The sequence below is a fragment of the Diabrotica undecimpunctata genome, chromosome 10 (assembly GCF_040954645.1).
Source record: "Diabrotica undecimpunctata isolate CICGRU chromosome 10, icDiaUnde3, whole genome shotgun sequence".
NCBI lineage: Eukaryota > Metazoa > Arthropoda > Insecta > Coleoptera > Chrysomelidae > Diabrotica > Diabrotica undecimpunctata.
In genome coordinates, this window is record NC_092812.1 from 39220818 (window position 1) to 39242298 (window position 21481).

General features: G+C 34.9%; 1 protein-coding gene across 1 annotated transcript in view; it reads right to left on the reverse strand.

The window, feature by feature from the left end:
• Positions 1-1617: 1617 nt before the first annotated feature.
• The window catches only part of LOC140452455 (host cell factor-like), a 37946-nt gene continuing 18082 nt past the window's right edge, over positions 1618-21481 (reverse strand). Inside the window, exons 8-14 of the mRNA XM_072546722.1 lie at positions 18034-18275; positions 17439-17646; positions 17055-17331; positions 15889-16999; positions 13799-13957; positions 13549-13744; positions 1618-3784 (exon numbers count right to left, since the gene is read on the reverse strand). Of these exons, the coding sequence (XP_072402823.1) occupies positions 3705-3784; positions 13549-13744; positions 13799-13957; positions 15889-16999; positions 17055-17331; positions 17439-17646; positions 18034-18275 (2273 nt within the window). The 3' untranslated portion in view covers positions 1618-3704. The remainder of the gene's footprint in view (positions 3785-13548; positions 13745-13798; positions 13958-15888; positions 17000-17054; positions 17332-17438; positions 17647-18033; positions 18276-21481) is intronic.

Genomic DNA, 21481 nt, shown 5'->3' on the forward strand with positions numbered 1-21481 from the left:
GGACTATCTTCTCGGGTAATGGCTATAGGACCGCCACTTCGCCAGGCCCATCAAGTTGCACGACTAGTTTTTGCTCGATAATACGCGCATTGGGAAACTATCGATTGGAGCAAAGTGTTATTCTCAGATGAATCCCGTTTCTGCCTAACTGGATCCGATGGACGTGTAAGAGTTTGGAGGAGAACCAGTGAACGATTTTCATAAGCTTGCATTGCTCCAAGAATGCCATTTGGTGGAGACTAGGTCATGGCTTGGGGAGGTGTATCTTCCGACTTCCGCACAGAATTACCTTCATCGAAAATGGGTCCTTACATGCACGAAGATAACGGAGATTCTAGAAGAACATGTTATGCCCAACATGGCAGGGCTTGGAGAAGACGCCGTTTTTATGCAGGACAACGCGCGACCACACGTTGCCAGGATCAGTATGCAATACTTGGACGAGGTTTGAATTATGAGGTTACCCTGGCCAGCTAGGTCTCCGGACTTAAAACCCATCGAACATCTCTGGGACGATTTGAAAAAACGTATTCAAATCCATACACCTCCTAACAACGAACAGAAGCTTAAGGATATGTTGGTGAGAGTGGAATAACATACCACATGTAATCCGGAGAAAAATTGAGAGTATGCCCCGTCGTCTGCAAGAGGTTATTAGAGCAAGGGGAGGCAATATACGATATTAGTCATTGAAATTTCACTGATGTTTTACCACATTCTGTATTATCCATTTTTTTTTTCGTATGTCTGTTTTATCAACAATTTGGTTTGTTTTCTACTTTTTCAATAAAAATAATAAAAAACGGTTTTTTTTCTTTCAAAACAAACATTGATGACAAATAAAAAATACATTAGCCCAAAAAAAGGTTATTACTGCACTAGAGGATAAAATATTCAAGAAACTTAAAATTTTCAAGGTGACCCGGATTTTATGATCGCGAGTGTATTACTCCGTGTTAAATTTATTTTTTTTATAAGATTGTAAGCGCTGACGGTGCCATCATAGACCCCCCTTCTCTTTGTAAAAAAATGTAGCATACATTTTTTATGGCGTGAAGATTTCAACGGTTTGATCTTTATCGGTCGGGCGGTAACTCATTTCGTAAACTGGTCTTGGATGACTGTTACGAAAATGTTACCATTTGTAGATCTTGGGAATGGTCCCGTTAAATCAATTGAGACAGTATTTCAAGGCTTTTCTACAGTGGATGGTTACATTATTCTTGCTAGTTCATACTGAAGGCATTTCTTACAGTTTTTAACATATTCCTGCCTGCTGCTATGCAGTTCTTATTCGAGTATGGTTGCTATGAGGTTCTTATTCGGTTTCTATTTGGATTCGGTTCCTATTCGAATTTGATTCGGTTTCTATGCGGTTCTTGTTCCGTTACTATTCGGATTTGGTTACCATTCGGGTTCGGTTCTTATTCGGATTCGGTTCCTGTCAGTTCTCCGCGATCTTTAAAAAATCTGGGAACGCTAATACTGGGGCAGCTGAAATTCATCGTTGGACAGGCAATGTACGACACCGACTAACTGAGTTTGAGTCTGTCGGTCCACGTTTTAGTCTTTTCGTTTATTAATGTTAGGTTTTAATTTGTAATAAAAAACAGTAGATACTTATAATGAATTTATTATAACATTACATGCTGAACCAAGGCATAAAAATGATATCCGAAATCCAGCTGTAAAAACTAAGTTCTTAGCGACACACAAATATGTCTGTAAAACAAGAAACAGTATTTTCATAGACTTAAAACTTGCTATTTGTCAAATAGAAATAATTTAACATTATTAAAAAAGCTTATATATACAAAAGAGCCCCGTCTCAGTTAAGAGTGCCCAACTACCTAAAACATACAAATTTCTATTTTGCATCATAGTAAACTGAAATATTTTTTTGCGGTACCTACATATATTGATAATAAATATAAGTAATAAAAATATATATTTTTTCAAATAAATTGGACACTTTAAACGAGAATGTAATAAAATTAATTTATTAATTTGTTAATACATAAAACCAAATTTTTATTAAAAGTAGAAAAACATTAACAAAGGACATAGCATTGATAATAAGTGAAGAATTTGCAAATTTGGTTTTTAAAGCAAGTGCAATATCAAATATTTAAAAATATTCCAGGAATATGTGGAGAAACGCAAAATAATAGTTTATGTTAGTATAACGTAAAGTAGAAAATTTCGCATTATAGATTCTTGGAGTAAGTTCACTGAGACGAGGCTTATAATATATATTACCGGAAAATTGTACGAGTTTTAATTGCTATAAACAAATTACGTAATTCTTATCCAAACTCAGTTTTTAAAATAATATATTAAATAATCTGAACTAAGACCTATGCCGTAGAAAAATAGTAGTTTAAAACACTGTAGTTGCGCAAATTTTCATAAAATCCAATGTCGAATAAAACATCAATAAAATATGATAGATAATGCAAATAAGTATATATAAATACAACAAAACAATCTGAAATGAACACGGTGTCGTGTTTGTTGGCTATATGAAAATTAAGATCAAGCAATGCACTCAATGAATATTCCAATTTGGATATAAATAAAAACAGCAAAAATACTTTTGTAAAAATTTGAAACCATCACTTCAAAATTTCGAGATCCTACTACCCATATCTTATTAATAGATTAACCCTGAACAAAAATTATACAATTTTAGAAAAGCGTATAGAAAAGGTACGTGAGAAAAGTACTTTGCTGTCGTTAATCTTCATAGAAATTATTTCTATTTTATGAACACAGACAGATATTTAGTTTTAATTAACCACCAAGTAAAGTAGCATAAATGTCAGGAATGTTGGAATGAGCCAAATCGGTGGTAAAAATAAAGATTCATAGAAAAATATACACTAACCAAAGATGGTGAAATATTCTTACATAAGTAATAAAATCAGAAGTCAATCGTTCGCAAATAATTCAAATCTAATATTGTATTATAGTGTCATAATTTATTTACATATATAAGAAATGTGAAAACAAAAAAGAAGAATAGTTTATAGTCATGTAGTCGAAACCAAGAAGTTTTACAAATAGTTTGATGATATTAAGTAATTATGACGAAGAAATTGATTAATTCAACTTTATAAATAAGATAGCCACTAACATCGAAAATAACATATAAATATAACAATAAATATTATCTTGAATTTGCCGTCATTGGTCAAAATATTTTTACTGTTAATCATAAACATACATTGCTTGATCGAAAGACAGTTATTACAGAAACAAAACGGTTTAAGTAAAATGTATATTTAAAATATCCTAAGCACCTTATATGCCATATTTGTATTTGTATACTACAAATAATACAGAATGAATAGCTTTACATTGTTTCACATTGGTGTCACAGACACCGACGTAAATATGAGAAAAATCGGGCACACGTACCATTCAATGAGACTGTCATTTATACATTTTTTCATCTTATAACACAAAAGTCGGCAATATAATAAAAGTCCACATGTAACAAAAAGTAAATAAAACTCTATGTCAAAAATTAAAATTTTTTAATACTACCTTAAACGACTTTCACTGAGGTTTTTGAAGTAAAAAACCTCAAGCAGTTTATTTATACTCGAGAAGAGGTATTTTTTCGATTGCGAATCCGAACACTTAACTTTCAATTTATCAACATTTATATTTTTACCACATTCACACATTGTTCTATATTTTTACACTTCTTTTTCATACTTTATTTTTTTAACAGCTAATGGTTGGGATTCTGCAAGACGCTTTGATTTGGACGATGGATCTGAAAAGAATATTTTTATTAAATAAAACATCTACCAAAACTAATTTGTTGTATTTTATATTGTATTTACGTTAGAGGTAGTGGATTTTCTAAACCGCTATGACTCATGCATATGTATAAATTTACTCTTCGACTGTCTTACACTAACCGTTTTAAAAATGTCATTATTTGATTTAAAGATACGATAGTAAATTAATCGTCATCGTGCGCGTACATATGAAAGTGGTATAGAGTACACTCAAATTGTATTTTCGTTTCAAATTAGCTTATTTTTTGGCAAAGAACTGTATTCTGGATTTGAGTTAGTTTTTTATCTACAAGATAAGTAATTTAGAATAATAATTATTATTATTAGCAGCAATAACAAAAATCTCGAAAATCCTTTTCGTAAACATTAAAATTAGTGCTAAGGAAAACAAATAAAATGGAAAAATTACATTCAAAAATTAAAAAAATATTAAAAAATAAAATATTTGAATCCTATTTGATTAAAAAAGAAAGTAGAATAGAAAGAGTTTTTTTAATTACTTCAGAAGAAGGTTCCAGATAGAGGAACTGTAACGTAAGATTTATATTTTTAATACATTTTTATTTTTAAATGTGTCTTTAATTTCACATGTTATTATTTTTTCTCAAAATTTGTCATTTCCATAAGGATTTATTAGGTATATTATAATATGTGGCTTTCATATTGTTTCTAACAGTACTCAGCCTTTTATTTACCTATTATTATCTCAATCTTCTTCTTCCGTATTTTTTCTGCGTCACTAGCATTTAACTCAATATTTGTATTTCCACCATTCATGTAGAAGTACCCAATCTTATAGTATTCTTCAACTTTGATTCTTTTGGAGATTCTTTTCTGCAGTCTTCTTTGGTTATATTAGATACTTCTTTTTTAATTACCTCAATTACCTTTTTATCAAATTTAGGAAATGTATTTGCACCCCTTATACTCGGTTTTAATTGCTCCCAAATTAATTCTATAGTACTAAACACACAAAAATAGAAGGGAAGTCTAAACATAGTGTGTCCATGCTTTTCGACAATACTCTCTACGGCGTATAATTTGGGGGCAATTAAAACCAAGTATAAGGCGTACAAATACATTTCTTAAATTTGATAAAAAGGTAATTGAGGTAATTAAAAAAGAAGTATCTAATATAACCAAAGAAGACTGGAGAAAAGAATCGCCAAAGGAATCACGGAAGTTGAAGAATACTATAAGATTGGGTACTTTTGTATGAAAATCTTCTAAATACAAATCATTTTCCATTAGAAAGCTTTGCACTTCAGCTTGTTTGAAGATGTATTTGGTATCTTAGTGAACTGTCGGGAATGATAAGAAGCGTTGTCAAGCACTATTACAGTAATTGGCTCCAAACTTGGGATTAGTGGCTTTACAAACTAATCTTATAACGTAATATAATCATCATAATCGGCGACATCAAACGTCGCCGCTAAAGCGTTCTACGATATATAATACCGCGACTATACAGAACTTACGGGTGTTTGACAATAATTTGTTTAGCTCCTTGTTATAGATACCAGTCTGCAAACATGTGCAGTTTTCTTTTAAGTCACCGAGGAGAACCATAAACAATCCCTCAACTTTTAAACAATCAGTTGGTGATTTTAAGGAAGAAATAATTTACTCCTATGCAGTCATTCATAAAAGATCTACCATGAACAGGATATTTGAAGCTGTTAAAAATGAAAGGATAAATGGAGAAAAACAGAAGACAACAGTAAAGTGTTAATTGAGAAATTTATTAAATTTAAACGCATTGAATATTATTACGAACATTAAAAAAATACAAGAAGGAAGGATGAACCATAATATATTGCGATGAAACCTTCATCCACAGTTCCCATACGTTACCAATGACATGGGACGATGGTAAAAATAAATGTTTGAAATCTCCACTGTCCATTTTGCATGCTGGGGTGGTCAGGATTTGTACCTAATGCGTTAAACATATTTACATCGCGGAATAAAAAAGATGACTACCTCGACGAAACGAATTCAACAACTTTTACACAATGGTTAAAAGACCAATTTCAATTTATCCCTAATGCTCAAAAAAAAAAATTAGTTATAGGTAATGTCTCCTACCATAATGTATAGATGGATCCTAGCCCAAATTTTGCAATGCAAATGGAAAAAAGCAGCGATGTCTAACGGAACGAGGTATTTTATATGAAACCAATGATTTAAAAGTCAAATTGTATAAATTAATTAAAAAGCATAAACATCCTACAAAAGATATATTGTTCACGCTTCTAGCGGAACATAACATTTTGACATTGCGTCTACCACCTTACGATCCGGAGCTGAACCCCATTCAAGAGTATGGGTACTAGTAAAGAAAGAAGTGGCAGCCTGTAATGTCTCATTCAAATTAGTTGATGTACGGCAGCTAACAAAAGAAAAACTTAAAGCAGTAACAATTCACAACTGGCAAAACATTTGCTCCCTCGTAGAGAAGATTGAAAAAGAACATATCGAAATAGAGCACATTACGGGCGAGGTGCAAGATTGAATAATCAATTTTGGAGAAAATTTTAAGGTTGATTTATTGCTAAATCATGGGGACGGGGGATGCGCCCTTCTTCTAATCGGCGTAAAGCTGAGCGGGAAAAGAACAAATCTCAGGTGACAAGTTTTGCATGGAGAGTCTTAGGACTTTGCACCTCCTTAAACTATCCCAAGACCGCTGGGTACCCCCAAAAATGAACTAAACTCAGCGGATAAACACTTAGTCGATAAACAATTCCCACGCCAAGCCGTGAGACACCGTGGTGAAGACTGTAAGGCACTGGGGTGACAGTGTCGCAAATGGTTCCTTTGTGACAACAGGTCATACCCCTTAGTATTTAGACCTTACCGTCGCAAGCGGAGCTCTACGAGGGGTTAACTGTCTTTCCCTAGCTACTCGTGGGATCAATATGGAATCTAAAAAAAAAAACAAAAACAAATACAAAAAAAAAACTCAGGGCCAAAGGGTTTCCGATGCCGAAGGACCAGGGAACTCCAGAGCCAAAATCACAGTTCCTAAAGCCGAAGGGCAGGGAGCTTCTGGAGAAAATCCGAACGCCGAAAGGCCCGGAATTTCTAAAGAAATCTCCCAAGCTGATAGGCAAGGAAACAAAAAGGCTGTCAGAGTAACAGCGTTGGAAGACGTTGATCTCATGACAGACGAAGAAATTAAGGCTGCAAAGCTATCTGGCGTCTCTAAAGCCAAAATCAGTAGGCTGGTGAAACAAGGCCAAGATTACGTTCAAGCCAAAAGGGCTGTAATCAAGGCCAATTTCATCAAGGCGGCTAAAAGGGCAAAAGAGATGCCGTCAAAGCCAACAAAGGCCATGACAAAAGTAATACAAACCCAGAAGATCGATGGCCCAAAAAGGCTAAGGTCAGACGGAAGCACACCACCAGAAAGCCAACGCAAAGGGAAAAGGCCAAGAACCGAAGGTGTGACTTTCAGCGAAGCTGCCGCTTCTGTTAAGGTTTCAGTGGTACTAACAGGATTCCCGGAAGCCAAGATGGATATAGACAAGCTTAAGGCAGTCGAAATATACATCTTGAATGCGTATGACAAAATTCCGGAAGCAGGACCACAGGTTGGTTCGCTTCCTGAAGAGTACATACAGGCCGAGTTTCCTGGAACTTAACTGTGCGGACGACATAAGTGCGCGGTGGCTGAAGGAGGTGATTCCAACCCTGAGGCCTTGGGAGAGTGCATCTCAGGGCTGTGGAGGGGGAAGACATACCCAAGCCGCACTCATGCACTGTCTTCGTACAGGACGAGCATGGGGAACGTCTTGAGTCCAAAAGGATCCTTAATAGATTAAGGATAACTAACCATGGGCTCAGGACACATCTATGGACAGTCTGGGGTAGTAAACCTTCAGACAAAGGGGTGTTATGGACCTTCTCGATGGATTCTGAATCTCGAGAAGAACTCCAGAAATTAAAAATGTCATCCTTTTTCGGAGTAGGACGGTTAACGTTCCGACCCAAAGAGGAAAAGACAAAAACACGGAATAAAAAGCCAGTAGCAACTCGTTACAGTAAAACAGGAGAAACCTCCCTACATATGGAGGTTCAGGAAGAGGAACAACCTTCTGCGGGTGGATCTGACACACTCATAAGGACTAATGTCCAAGAGTGTGTCGGACCCACGAAAGAAGGAATGTCCACAGATCCAGAACCGGCCATCTCTTCGCAATGAAGAGAGAAAGAAGGATCCTGCAGGTTAATCTTCAACATGCAAAAGCAACATCGGCAACGCTAGTTAGAAGATTGGAACAAGAAGGCATTGATGTGGCTCTCCTGCAGGAGCCTTGGAGGATAGGTGAGAAGTTGCTGGACTATCAACCAAACAAGGTAAGGTTTTATACACACCCAAAGCTATAAGGCCAAGGTCATGTATAATTCACAGTAATAGAGCAGATTGTGCATTAATCCCGGTGCTCTGCACCGATGATATTGTTACAGCTGTTCTAACTACAACCACGGAAGTAGGAGAGAAGAAACTGGTGGTGTGTTCATCCTACTTTCCAGGTGATGAGGCTCTGTGTCCACCAAGCATTATAAGCGACATATTGTCTAGGAAAAGGATTACAGCTCATTATAGGATGTGATGCCAACGCACACCACACCATATGGGGAAGCACAAACATCAATGCAAGGGGTGAGTCTATTATGAATTTATCTGAAGGTTTGGTTATATCCAATATAGGAAACAAGCCAACTTTTGTCACTAAGGCACGCAAAGAAGTGTTAGATTGAACACTCTGCACAAGCAAGATAAGTGATATAATTGGTTTGTGTCTGACGAACCCTCATGTTCAGATCACAGACATATACGATTTGACCTTGATATTTTTCCATCGGAAATTAAATACAGAAATCCTAGAGATACAAAATGGGTAGGATATAGGAAGTCTCTCAGTAAAAATCTCGAGGAAAGTATGATCTTGTTTAAAGGCCCGGAGGTTATAGATTCGGCGGCAGAAACGATAAGCGAAGCTATTATGGCGGCTTACCAGGAAAACTGACCAGAAAAAACAAGGAAAAGTACGGGCAGTAATACAGTCTGGTGGAACAACGGCTTAAAGAGGATAAGGTCGGAAGTCCGAAGCCTATTTAATAAAGCCAAAAGAAACCAAGATTGAGATGCCTACAGGTATAAGCTAACGCTATAAAATAAAGAAATTCGGAAAGCCAAAAGGAATTCATGGAGAGAGTTTTGCGAGGAGATTACAGATATCCCGGCATGTTCTCGAATCCATAAAGTCCTGGCAAAGGATGGTGCTACAACCAAAGAACTGGTTTTCTAAAGAAAGCTAATGGCAAATTTACGGAGAGGAAAGTCTTGAACTGATAAACACGCACTTTCCGGGCTCAACAACACTTCTGAATGATGCAGATAGGCAAACCAACATAGACCAAAGGCTCACTAGGCCAAGGTCTACAGATTGGGAAATAGCCACAGCAATCACAAGACCAAACAGAATTAGACGGGCTATAAATAAGTTTCGGCCATATACGTCTCCAGGGACAGATGGCATATATCCAATACTGTTGCATATGGGATTAGAGGTATTGATACCACAACTATGCAAGCTCCTCAAAGCCAGTTTAGCATGGGGAGTCGTACCGGAAATATAACAAAAGGTCAAAGTCATATATGTCCCTAAGGTAGGTAAAGTATCAGACCTAACACCAAAGTCATATAGACCGATAAGCCTATCTTCTTTTCTATTAAAAACGCTGGAAAGGCTTCTTGATAGGTATATCAGAGAAGTGCTAAAAGATAATCCTCTTAAGCAATCGTCAATATGCATACCAACCTGGTAAATCTACGGACTCAGCGTTGTATGATCTAAATAGGCTTATCTCAAAGTCAATGGAAGACAAAGAGATAGCAATGACCGCTTTTTTAGATATAGACGGGGCATTTAATAATGTTACCACCAGCTCTTGGATAGGGGCTATGAGTAGACGAGGCGCACCTGCGGTAATATGCAGATGGATAAGGGCATCCCTGGAGAATAGGACGGTAATGTCCACTCTGGGTAAAGCAACCATCAAAGCAAAAGTAGGTGGAGGCTGTCCACAAGGAGTTCTGTCCCATCTACTTTGGGCAACCTTGGTAGATGATCTCCTCAGAAATCTGTCCACAGAAGGCTTTTATTGTCTAGGATATGCTGACGATATAGCAATCTTTGCCAGGGGCAGGTTTGCTCAGGTAGTGCCTGAGAGAATTCAAGCAGCCCTAAATATAGTTGACAACTGGTGTAAACAAGAGAGACTGATAGTCAATGCTCAAAAAACACAAATCGTCAACTTCACCAAAAAAAAACAGCACTACAAGGCCTAAAACCACCGGTGCTGGGAAGAACAGAGATTTCATTTGCCAAAGAAACAAAATACCTTGGGGTATATTTTGATCATAGGCTTACATGGAATACTCACATTCAGAAAATCACACAGAAAGCTACTATGTCCCTGGGCAGATGTAGAAGAATGTGCGGTAAGAATTGGGGACTTAACCCCAAAATGACTCTATGGTTATACACAAGGGTTATTAGACCCATGATAACCTATGACTCGGTGTCGTAGGAAAGAAATCTGAACTACCAACTTACATTTCAACACATGAATCAATCATATTTTGTTTTTGAAACGACAGGGCAGATTAATTGCTAATTCAGTCTACAATTGATAATTCAAATATCTTTTACTAGAAAATTTGACTACTTCATCAGTAAAATTCATATAAATTCGTTTAAAAATTTATATATATATATATATATATATAAGAAAAAGGTTAATGCGTAAAAAGGTATATATATATATATATATATATATATATATATATATATATATATATATATATATATATATATATATATATATATATATATATCTGCTTATTTAATAGTTTCTACTATAATAGAACAATATTTAACCCGACCAGCGTGAACTTTGACTGGGCGATTGCAGTTCATTAATAGAATAAGTTAAAACAATGTTTTCCTTTTTCATTTTAATAATTTTGGACGACGACGCTCAAATATTTTCAAGGTCATAGTCGTTTAGAAAATCCACAAGCTATACGTTGGAGGGGTGGGGGCAAGAGTTTATATCCAACGACTTTTATAATTATTAATTTATATGTACGCTATATTATTAGTAACCCATTTACGGCCAAAGGTGCGTAAAAGGAACCTTTATTGTTAATTTTTTTTTGGCCCGAAAATAATTTTTTTTGATGTTCTCTTTTTATTGAAGTAACATCTCAATAGATTGAGGTATATAGTATCATTTTTCTTTTGATAAAAATATTACTTTTTAAATATTTTAAGATTATTATAATTTTGCATAATTTAATGATTTATGCACATCTTCATACATTTTTCCGATACTAATTATAAACTTAATGCATATTTTGTATTCTATAATTATAAAAATATGTTGAAATTTTTATTATTCTAAAAACTTATTCATTCATACTTTAAAAATAAGGTCTATAATTGCATGTTTATACGATGGATTCGTATACGCACCTTTGGCCGAAACCATATTATATTTTTTTCGTAGACTAAACAATCTGAAATTACGATCTCGTCAATAGTCAATACTATTATATTTGCTTTTTTCTTGACTTAAATCAGTTTGAAAGTTTCCTTGTGTTTATTTGTTTTATATTCCATATAAGTTGAAATAAGGTAAGCTAAATTATTATCATATGAATGCGTGTATGTAGTAGTGCATGTTTTTGTTTGTTTTAGTAAATTCTCGAAATAGGTAATGAAGAGGGCACTAATTACTAAAGAGTTAATGGCTTTGTTAGAAGAAGACTCAGACTGTGAAAATGCTGACTCACTTGATGTGGTTTATGTGCCGCCGGAAACAGATGAAATTTCCGATGTAGAAGACATTGATGATAATATTATTGGTACAGAAGGAATAAAAACAGATATTGCAGGTATATATGAAATACAAGTGAATGGAAATTCTGATGATGATATTCCTCTGAACCACAGATCAAAACGTCCAAAGAAAGAACCAGGCAAAAATAATAAATCCAAATTTGTCCCAAGTTGGGTAAAAACAGATACTCCTTCGTACTCGGCAGTAATTCAACATCAGTCTGATCGATATTTAGAAAATATAAAAGCCAACCATGGAGGCAAGTCACATTGAAGTTTTTTTACTCTTTTTTGATAAAGAAGTAAGTGAGAGCATTCGATATTTTACAAATATTTATGCATCGCAGAATAACCGCCACAGATTTAAAAAAAATTATTGGCATATGTATATTATCTGGTTATCACAGTCTGCCTCAACTTGATATGTATTGGTCGAAGGATGAGGATAAAGAAGTGCACATTGTAAGAGAAAGCATGAGCCGACATAGATTTCGTTCAATCAAACAGAACATACATTTGTCAGATAACACCTTACTGAATAAAAATGATAAATTTGCAAAATTGTCACCAATTTTTGAAATAATTAACCGAAAGTTTGCACAATTTGGAGTCTTTGCAAAAAATCTTTCCATTGACGAGGAAATGGTTCCATATTTCGGGCGACATTCGTGCAAAATGGCCACATTGTAAAAAGAGACGATAATAGTGCAAGAAGAAAATGTCGGACGTGCAAAAGTAATACTATTTATTTATGTAAAAAGTGTACAGTGCATCTACACCCAGAATGTTTCGAAAATTTTCATCTTAAAATTTAATTTACAGTTAAGATACAATATGTTCCTTTTTTAAAAATTGTATGCGTATTCGGCCAAAGGTGCGTATACGCACCCACCTGTTTTTCCTTTCATGAGAAAAAAAATTCTTTTTGGTTGTAAATTAGTCTTAATTTATGTGTTTTTAATCCAATCTAATAAATCAATTGTCAAATTTCTCTTTGTTTATTGTCACGGCCCTTAATGGGTTAAGTATATGTTCTTCACGAACTACTGCGTTCATATTTTTTTATTAAATTAAATTATTTTTAAGTGGATTATTAATCTCAATTAATTATTCTTATTATAATACATTCGGAAATAGAGTTTTATAGTTAATTTTAAAAAAATCCAGAAATAAACATTGAATTTGTTTGGTAGGATATTAAAGGGTCCAAATTTTTTAAGTTATGTTCCCTAACATGAATTTTTGTAAAAAATCATCATTCTTCGTTATATATAAAAAGGAACTTTATATATAACAAATCATTTTAGAACACCGTAAGATCAAAAGAAAATCCTAAAAATATTTGAGCCTGAATACAACAATACCATTATGTAAAAGATTTGTCAGAAAAACTAAAAAGGATAAGAATAATATGCTATTGCAACAGCATTTAAAAATATCATTACAATAACAAATGTGTTTAAGACTAAATCCAACAATGAACAAGAAAAAAATAAGGATAAAACAAGAATACATTATAATGTTAATAAGATACCTTGTAAATACGAATAACTTTATCTTTGGAGAAACTTTAAGACCAGTAAATATTAGTATACATGAACATGAATTTTAAATTAAAATAGAGAATTTAATATTCTGACAGACAAATGAAAAGCAGTGCAGTACATTATGATACTTCATTCCACTTAGCTAATGGTATGATAGTCAAATATATGCAGCAAATAACTTCTAGTTATTGGCTAATACCGAAATACGGTTGAGAAGAATTAAAGATAAGATCTAAAGCATAGTATATCTTAAAATATCAATAAATAACTTACCTTGCAACCACCTAACTTGGGTAGCAGGACCGTAACCTTTTTCATTTTTAGCAGCAATACGGAAGATTATCGCTGTTTTCGTAGTTGTGTCTAGGTGGGCGGCAGATAAAGATGAATTACTTACAACACACTTATTATTCGGGCCGCAGTAAACCCTTACAAAGGCGAGTTGGCCAGGATTGGTATTAACCTTATCCTGTAAACAATATTATTGTTGTATTGCATATTATGTACTATACCCAAGACTTACCTTTGCTCTCACAGCCAAATAAACTGAATATTCTAATATTTCGCCCTGATTTGCGCTAGGAGGTTCCCAAGAAAGATTTGCGCCATCAACTGATTTTGTTATTTTGATTGCAGAAGGAGCACCTGGAAAACCTGGTAGACAAGTTTTAAAGGCTGATACCTGCATAAACGAAAAAAAAAAGTTAGGCTCAAATAAAAGACATAAGAGTATGATTTAGAAATGAAAATAATTATATGCATTGTTCTTTCTAATGCATTATTCTTGGCACGAACAATGATCACCGCTGCATTCTGATAAACACATACTTTTTACTCTGCTGATATTCTCCCATCATTTTTACCTATTAGTATAGGATAAATCTGGTTTACTGTTCTTTTGTCCGGTGATATCCATGTACCTTTATGAATCTCTTTTCTTTTTCATAGAATATTTCGTAAAACCACATCCTTTTAGGTGATAAAACTTAATCTCCCTCTACTCATATTTGTTACTCTGTGCTTGCTGTGTTCCTGCACTGTATTTAGGGTGTTTCAAAAAAAGGTAACCTCGTCTCTAGGATATGTAAAAAATTAAAAAATGATTGGAGTTTGCTAAGGGGGTGTTCAAGTACGTAAGCATCATAGGAAGCGGGGGTCTTGCTTATTTTTAATGACATGAGGAGGGGGTGTTCTAGATAGTGATTACGTCAGCAACAGATATCTACTTTTTTACACATATTACCACCGACACATTATATTTATATTTGAATTAGACAAATATAATGTATACCTATTTCAATGTGGCGTTACAATTAATAAACATTTAGAAAGATCCAATTTTGAGTTTGCAGTAAACGACAGAATTGACGTTTGAATTTTTATTGTACATATTACCTAGGATCTAATTTGATTTTGTTATTTATTTCGAATATATTTTTATTCAAATTGTACCTGTGTTTTACCAAGTCTGTTGTCTAAAAAATCTGTTTTTTGTCTACTAAAGCTATTTGTGTGTTGCCATAAGTACAATTTTTATTAGGTTTTATTTATCCCGTTTATAAATTGATGATCTGGAACTGGAAGGTGTGGGCACCTTCGTCTACCTGGGCTCGCTGCTGACCAAAGACAACAGTGTCAGCGAAGAAATTAAAAGAAGAATAGTGCTTGCCAATAAGTGCTATTATGGCTTGAGGAAACAAATGGCCCCAAAACTACCCAGAAAAATTAAAGTTACCATATATAAAACACTAATAAGGCCAGTGTTAACATACGGGTCTGAAACGTGGTCACTTACACAGAACGACCAAGAATTGTTTAAACGTTTCGAGAGAAAAATTCTAAGGAAAATATATGGAGGAATCCAAGAACAGGGTTTGTGGCGTAGGCGCTACAACTTCGATGGGTAGGACATGTAATTAGGCGAGATGAAGATGCAACGATCAGAAAAATTTTCGACCGAAGAGGACCAGTGGGAAGACGAGCCAGAGGAAGACCAAAACTTAGGTATCAAGATAACATAGAGGATGATCGAAAATCCATCGGAGTTAAAGCATGGAGAAGAGTAGACAGAGACAGGGGCGAATGGAAGATTGTTCTGAAGAAGGCTTTGGCTCATAACGAGCTGTAATCCACTGATGATGATGATGATGATTTATCCCGTTTATATTTTACTATTCCATTATTTTCTATTATTTGTCTTTTCTTAGTAAATATTATCCGTAACCATGTGGACTTTTGCGATTATCTTATGAGCGCTACCGATGGTAAACTGGTTAATTACTGTTATCATTTTGACTATTTTATTTTTATAGATGGACAATTTTATTTTTGGTGGTTCCATTTGGGAAGCTCCATTTTAATTTTCTTTGAGGTTCCTTTATAAATACTTTTAATTGCAAATACTTATTCAACCTATTGACTACCGGTAACGCGGATTACATTCAGTTTATGGAAGTAATATTCCGCTGGCATATTAAGATTTTGTGCGAATCTTATTGTGAGTGGCAGTCAAAAATAAGATACCCACAATTCAATTTACAAATATGTCAACGCAAATAATTACTTCTTACTATCAACAATAAAAGAAAAATTAAAGATCAGATAATCACCTACCTCACTCCAATCACTTCGGCCTAAGGAGTTGATAGCAGCTACTCTGAACTTGTAAGCCGTGCCTGGTTCAAGGCTAAACCCTGAAGGATAATTTAAGGTATAAGGCAAAGTGTCCAACGTCAGATCAGCGGTGTCGTCATTTAACAAAAAATAACTCCGTACATCACAACTATTACCCCTAATGAAGCGAACGGTATACCAAGTGTCTTTGAGAGGCTGTTCAGGACCATGAACATTATTTTCAGTCTTTTTTAACTCTTTAGAATGATCCAAAGCAGCAGAAGCTAATGCAGCTAAAGGATCATCGTTAGGGGTCATTTCATCTGTTTTTAAGATGTCACTACTTTGACTATGGTAATTGTGATAGTTTGGATCAGCTGATTGTTCCCTTTTACTATCTGTTTCCATCTTCTCTGTATCATCGGAACCCTTCTCACCTATATCAAATTTACTATTGCTTTCTGTCCCTTGTTTTGCAGTTACGTCTATGTCCGATTTTGTTTGATTTTCTTCTGGTAATTTTTTGATATCTGACTTCTCGGCAACGTCAGATTCCAATTTGGCTTCGGTTTCTGATCTTTCTTCTGCATCCATTTTGACTTCACTGCCTGGTGGTTCCTCTGATTCCATATTGTCTTCACTTTCTGATCTTTCCTCAGCTTTTAATTTATCTTCACTGTCTATTCTTTCTTCTGCTTCCAATTTTTCTTCACTTTCTACTCTTTCCTTTTCTTCCAGTCTATCTTCGCTTTGTGGCCTTTCCTCGGCTTCTAATTTGTCTTCATCATTGGATTTTTCTTCAGGTTCTAATCTCATCCTAATATCTGTTCTTACATCAGTTTCTGGTTTGTCCTCACATTTTTCTGTTTCGTTTAATTTTGCTTCAGCTTCTGATACTGTTTCAGAGTCAGGTTTTACTCTAGAGTCCAAGGTTTCTCCAGCGTCTTTAGGTATTAAATCGGGTTCCCAGTCCATTTTTACATTTTCAGCAGTTGAAGTGTGCAACAGTTCTGTGGCGGTAGCTTGTGTAGAATCAGCTTCAGCTGTCGTAGTTGAAGGTTTCGTATCATCTACATCATCTTTTCCACCTCCATACAACCCTAAACGATACCTACAACAAAATATATACATTATCCATATTTTAATAAAATTAATAATCCCCTTACCTAAAACATTTTGGCGGCCTATGCAATCTAGAACCCCCTTTCAATCCAAGTTGATGCACAATAGAACCTCCCCCTATGAGACCTGTTGCAACTTCTATTTGAGAAGAAACATCGGATGGGCTGCTTCCTTGGGAAAGAACTATTGTTTGTGTACCTTCACCACCATCTAGTTTTACTACACCTCCCTTTTCAGGTTCAGGATCTATTAGACCAGCTTCTGCTGCTATGGCAGCAAGTGCTGCATCTGTTGTGGCTGGACTATCAAAGGAAGTTGAGGCTAGTACCAAATTAAAACACTTCAGATTTTCGCATGTGTTTACATTTTTATTACATAATAACAACAAAATATATTTAAACATTTTATAGTAACAGACTTTGACTTACCTAAAGTTGCAGTTGGTTGTTTCGGTCGAGAAACTACCATTAACTTTGGTTGTTCACCACTGTTCGAGTGATTTATTGTCGAATTAATTGGTAGTCGTACGATCTTGCCTACTGCTGCAGATTGATTGGGTTGAACCAAGGTCAGTGTTTTGTTACCACCTGTCGCCATCTGTACAGTGACTGGTTTCCCACCAATCATTACCTGTTTCTAAAAAAGAAATCATTCTCAGATGTTTTTCTGTACATTCTGATAATAAAACTAAAAATTTTGAGAATCAAAATTAAATGATAATTTATTACTTTCTGAAGAACTTTGACAAGCATATTAATCGCTTCATTTGTTATACTATTTAGTCACAAAATACTAGATATAGTTTGATATTTTTCTCTGAAGACGAATTGACAAAAAGTATAATCTGTTGAAACGATTGAAACGAACATCCATTGCTACTATAAATTTGAACGTAATTCAACTCGTCTTCACCTCGAATGAAATATTTAAAAGTTCCTATGAATCAGAAATTATGAGCTCCGAAGTTAACTTTTTTAACAATTAACGATCTTTAACTATATTTATAAAAACTACGATACTTACTGTATTTTTTGACAGAGTAACAGTCTTAGGAGATCCAACAACTTGCATGGGCATTGATATGGTAATGGGTTTTCCAGCAATCTTCATACCTTGTAAACTGGTTAAAGATGAGGCAGTTACGACTGGTTGGGCATTTATAGAAGTAGTTTTTACATTATTTAAATTTACAGATTGTGCATTTGTTAAAGTTTGTATAGTTTTCAAACCTGCATTTGAATTCACAACCAAAACTTGCTGATTGCCTGAAAATCACAAACAAATTTTGATTATAAGCAATTCGTATATCAAGCGATCTTAATTACGGTACAAACACAAACTGATTAGTGAATGATATTTTTAAAAAAATATTAAAAACGATTTTAAAAGTAATATGAATAAAAGATCACGTTTAATTGATCAGATAAGACACAGAAAATTGAAACAAAACACGTAATAATTTAACAGGGGTAAGTACATATAGCATTATTCTATCCAAAAGGCCAATTAATTTTTATTCTTCATCTGATGCCGGTCCATATTATGTATTCGTACAGATTACTGAAGGTAATAGTAGTAAACAATGTTAAAAGAATGAACACAAAAAATGGGGAAGAAAAAAATCTCTACATCGACAATTATTATTACATTTAAAGGAAAAATGATCCCCTCGCAAGTAAATATAGAAAAGTCTTATTAGGTGGAAATCACAAAGCAAATGCTAGAAAAATCTGCAATGAATTTTCAAAGCAAAAATTGTTAAGAAAATGATTCATATACAGACGATAAATAAAAATACTAACAACAGCTACGCATGTAGCATCTCAAATCATCTTGTATGTTAAAACATCGAAAAAGTATTTTCAATCCTTTTTGCTTCGCCGAGATTGATAATAAACACATTTTGAAGTTTGTTTATATATCACAGATGCGTATTTCTTCGGTATTCTTTGATCGAGAGCCACATTAGGATATTTTGCGCGTCAAATAAACAGAAATATTTCGCTTTCTGCTTTTTCTTATACCGAGTTGGGCGAATGAATTTTAAAGATAATTACATCTCTCTCAGAGGAGCCGCTGTCAGAGGCAGTTGGTTTCAGTGCTGGTTCGAATTTTCATCTGATTCGTAATGAATTTTCGTTTTTCGTCTTTTTTTTTCATGGGAAAATGAGTAGTATTGTGGCAGTTAATTGTGCAGTAAGTGAAGTTAAGAGAGGTTGGGAATAAATTTTAAAGAGAGCAGACGCGGCGTGGGTCGGCGTTAAGAAACCGGCAAATTTGTTGTAAAAAAGTGGGTTATACTCGATGTAATGTGTCAGTTTTTAAAACAGTAGTCACTGTTTTATTTTCGTACCGTCTCTCATCTGAGAGATTTGCAAAAGGGCGTTCCCAAAAAACTTAGAAGGATACCCACATGGTTCCATGGTGTCGTGAGTTTTTAAGAATACGAGTTTCGAAGTTTGCGTCCAGTGCCCAGCTTCCATCCTCATTTTGTTTGTCGCAAGTCAGCCCAGGCTATTTCGCAGTGTGAGATGCAGTTTTTTTTGTTGCAGTGAATTCGAGTGCAGTTCCAACCCCATAAATTTTAAAGAAAAAAAAATAAAATTTAGTGAAATTCAGGTAACTTTTTTGTTGAACTTTTAAAGCAAAAATAGACATTTTCCATGAATAATTGCTTTTATGACAAGTTGAGAAATTGTAATAAATATGTAATTTTTAAATGTTAAGGTGTGGTCTAGCTGTCATATTAATTATTCTCATTTAATATTGACATCTCACTTTATTTTCTTGAAGATTGACACATACCTAATCATATTAAGATCTTGTTTTGTTTTTTAAAAAAAGGTTAACCCCTACGCATAGTTCCATTTAAAAAGATATTTTTCATTTGTAATAATTTATTTCTGCTGCAAAATATCGCTCAGTAACAATTGTAACATTACACGTATTTTCCCACATTTTCTGCAACCAGAAGATTTCCAGTTTTGTGTTACATTAGTGACTAGGCAGCTGATATATTATCTCAAACGTTTGTCTAAACTAGCTAACCCTCCAGATGGACTTGGACTCCATTTTAACTTGGTGTTCCCAGTGGTTACTACCCTTAAATGCGGAAAAATGTGTAGTGCTTCGAATTGGTAAAAATAACCCACTTGTGCCGTACTTTGTTAACGGACAGCCATTAGATTCTGTGTTTTCGTACAACGACCTTGGTGTTATCGTAAACAGCAGCCTAACTTAGTCCGAACATATTACCTCTATTTGTAAACGTGCGAACTCCAAATATATCTTATTCAGAGGTGTTTTTCGAGAGTTTCAATGCAATCATTCTGTAAACTTTACACTCTCTACGTAAGACCCATACTTGAATACGCTGGACCAACGTGGTATCCTGATTTGGTTCGAGACAAGACTTTGTTGGAAAACGTTCAAAGAAAAGCCACTCGAATTCCTTTGGGACCGAGAAGACCTTCTTATGCAGAAAGTCTTAGTATGACTAACATAACTTCCTTTGAACTTCGCCGACAACGTGGAGACTTAATTACAACATTTAAAATACTAAAATTCAGCGAAAAGTACGAACATACCTCACAAAGGCACAAAAACACCATCCTCGAAGTGCAGTAGAAAGAACGACATTACCGCGGTATTTAGGACTTATGGATATAAGTGAGCAACTAGAAAAACACATTACTAATTTAAGAACCTATCTTCAGGTGCAGGCTGAGACATCTACTTTACATCGCGCGATTTGTGCAGTAGATGATACAACACCGATCAAACTGAGGGAACCAGAAATGCGCATAAACCATCTTACTAAGAACGAAAAAATGCGCACCTGGATGAGTAAACCTCTTCACGGGCGACATCCTAATGAGGTCAGTCAATACCACGTCGACAATAAAGCGTCGAACTATTGGCTGACATCACGAAAGTTGTTCCCTGAAACAGAGGGTTCATTAGTCGCCATTCAGGATCAGGTTATATCAACCAAAAATTACCTGAAATATATCGTCAAAGACCCTCAGGTCCAAAATGACAAATGCCGATATGGATGTCAAGCTCAAGAAACCATCCAACACCTTACCGGGGGCTGCCAGGTATTTGCTGCAACTGAATATAAGGAACGGCACGACTCAGTAGGAAAGATCCTTCATCAAGAGATAGCCATCAAACTGGGACTTCTCCAAGCAAACCATCTCCCATATTATTAATACGTTCCTGAAAGTATACTTGAGAATGATAACTACAAGCTATACTGGGACCGCAATGTGCTCACAGACCAAACAGTGGCACATAATAGACCAGAATCTCATACTAGTTAATAAACTAAAGAGACAAACAACACTAATTGATGTGGCGATACCCAACAACAATAATCTTCGTGTTAAACAAAACGAAAAGATCGCCAAGTACAGGGATCTGGAAATTCAAATACGAAGACAGTGGAGAATGGAAAGTACCCAGACAA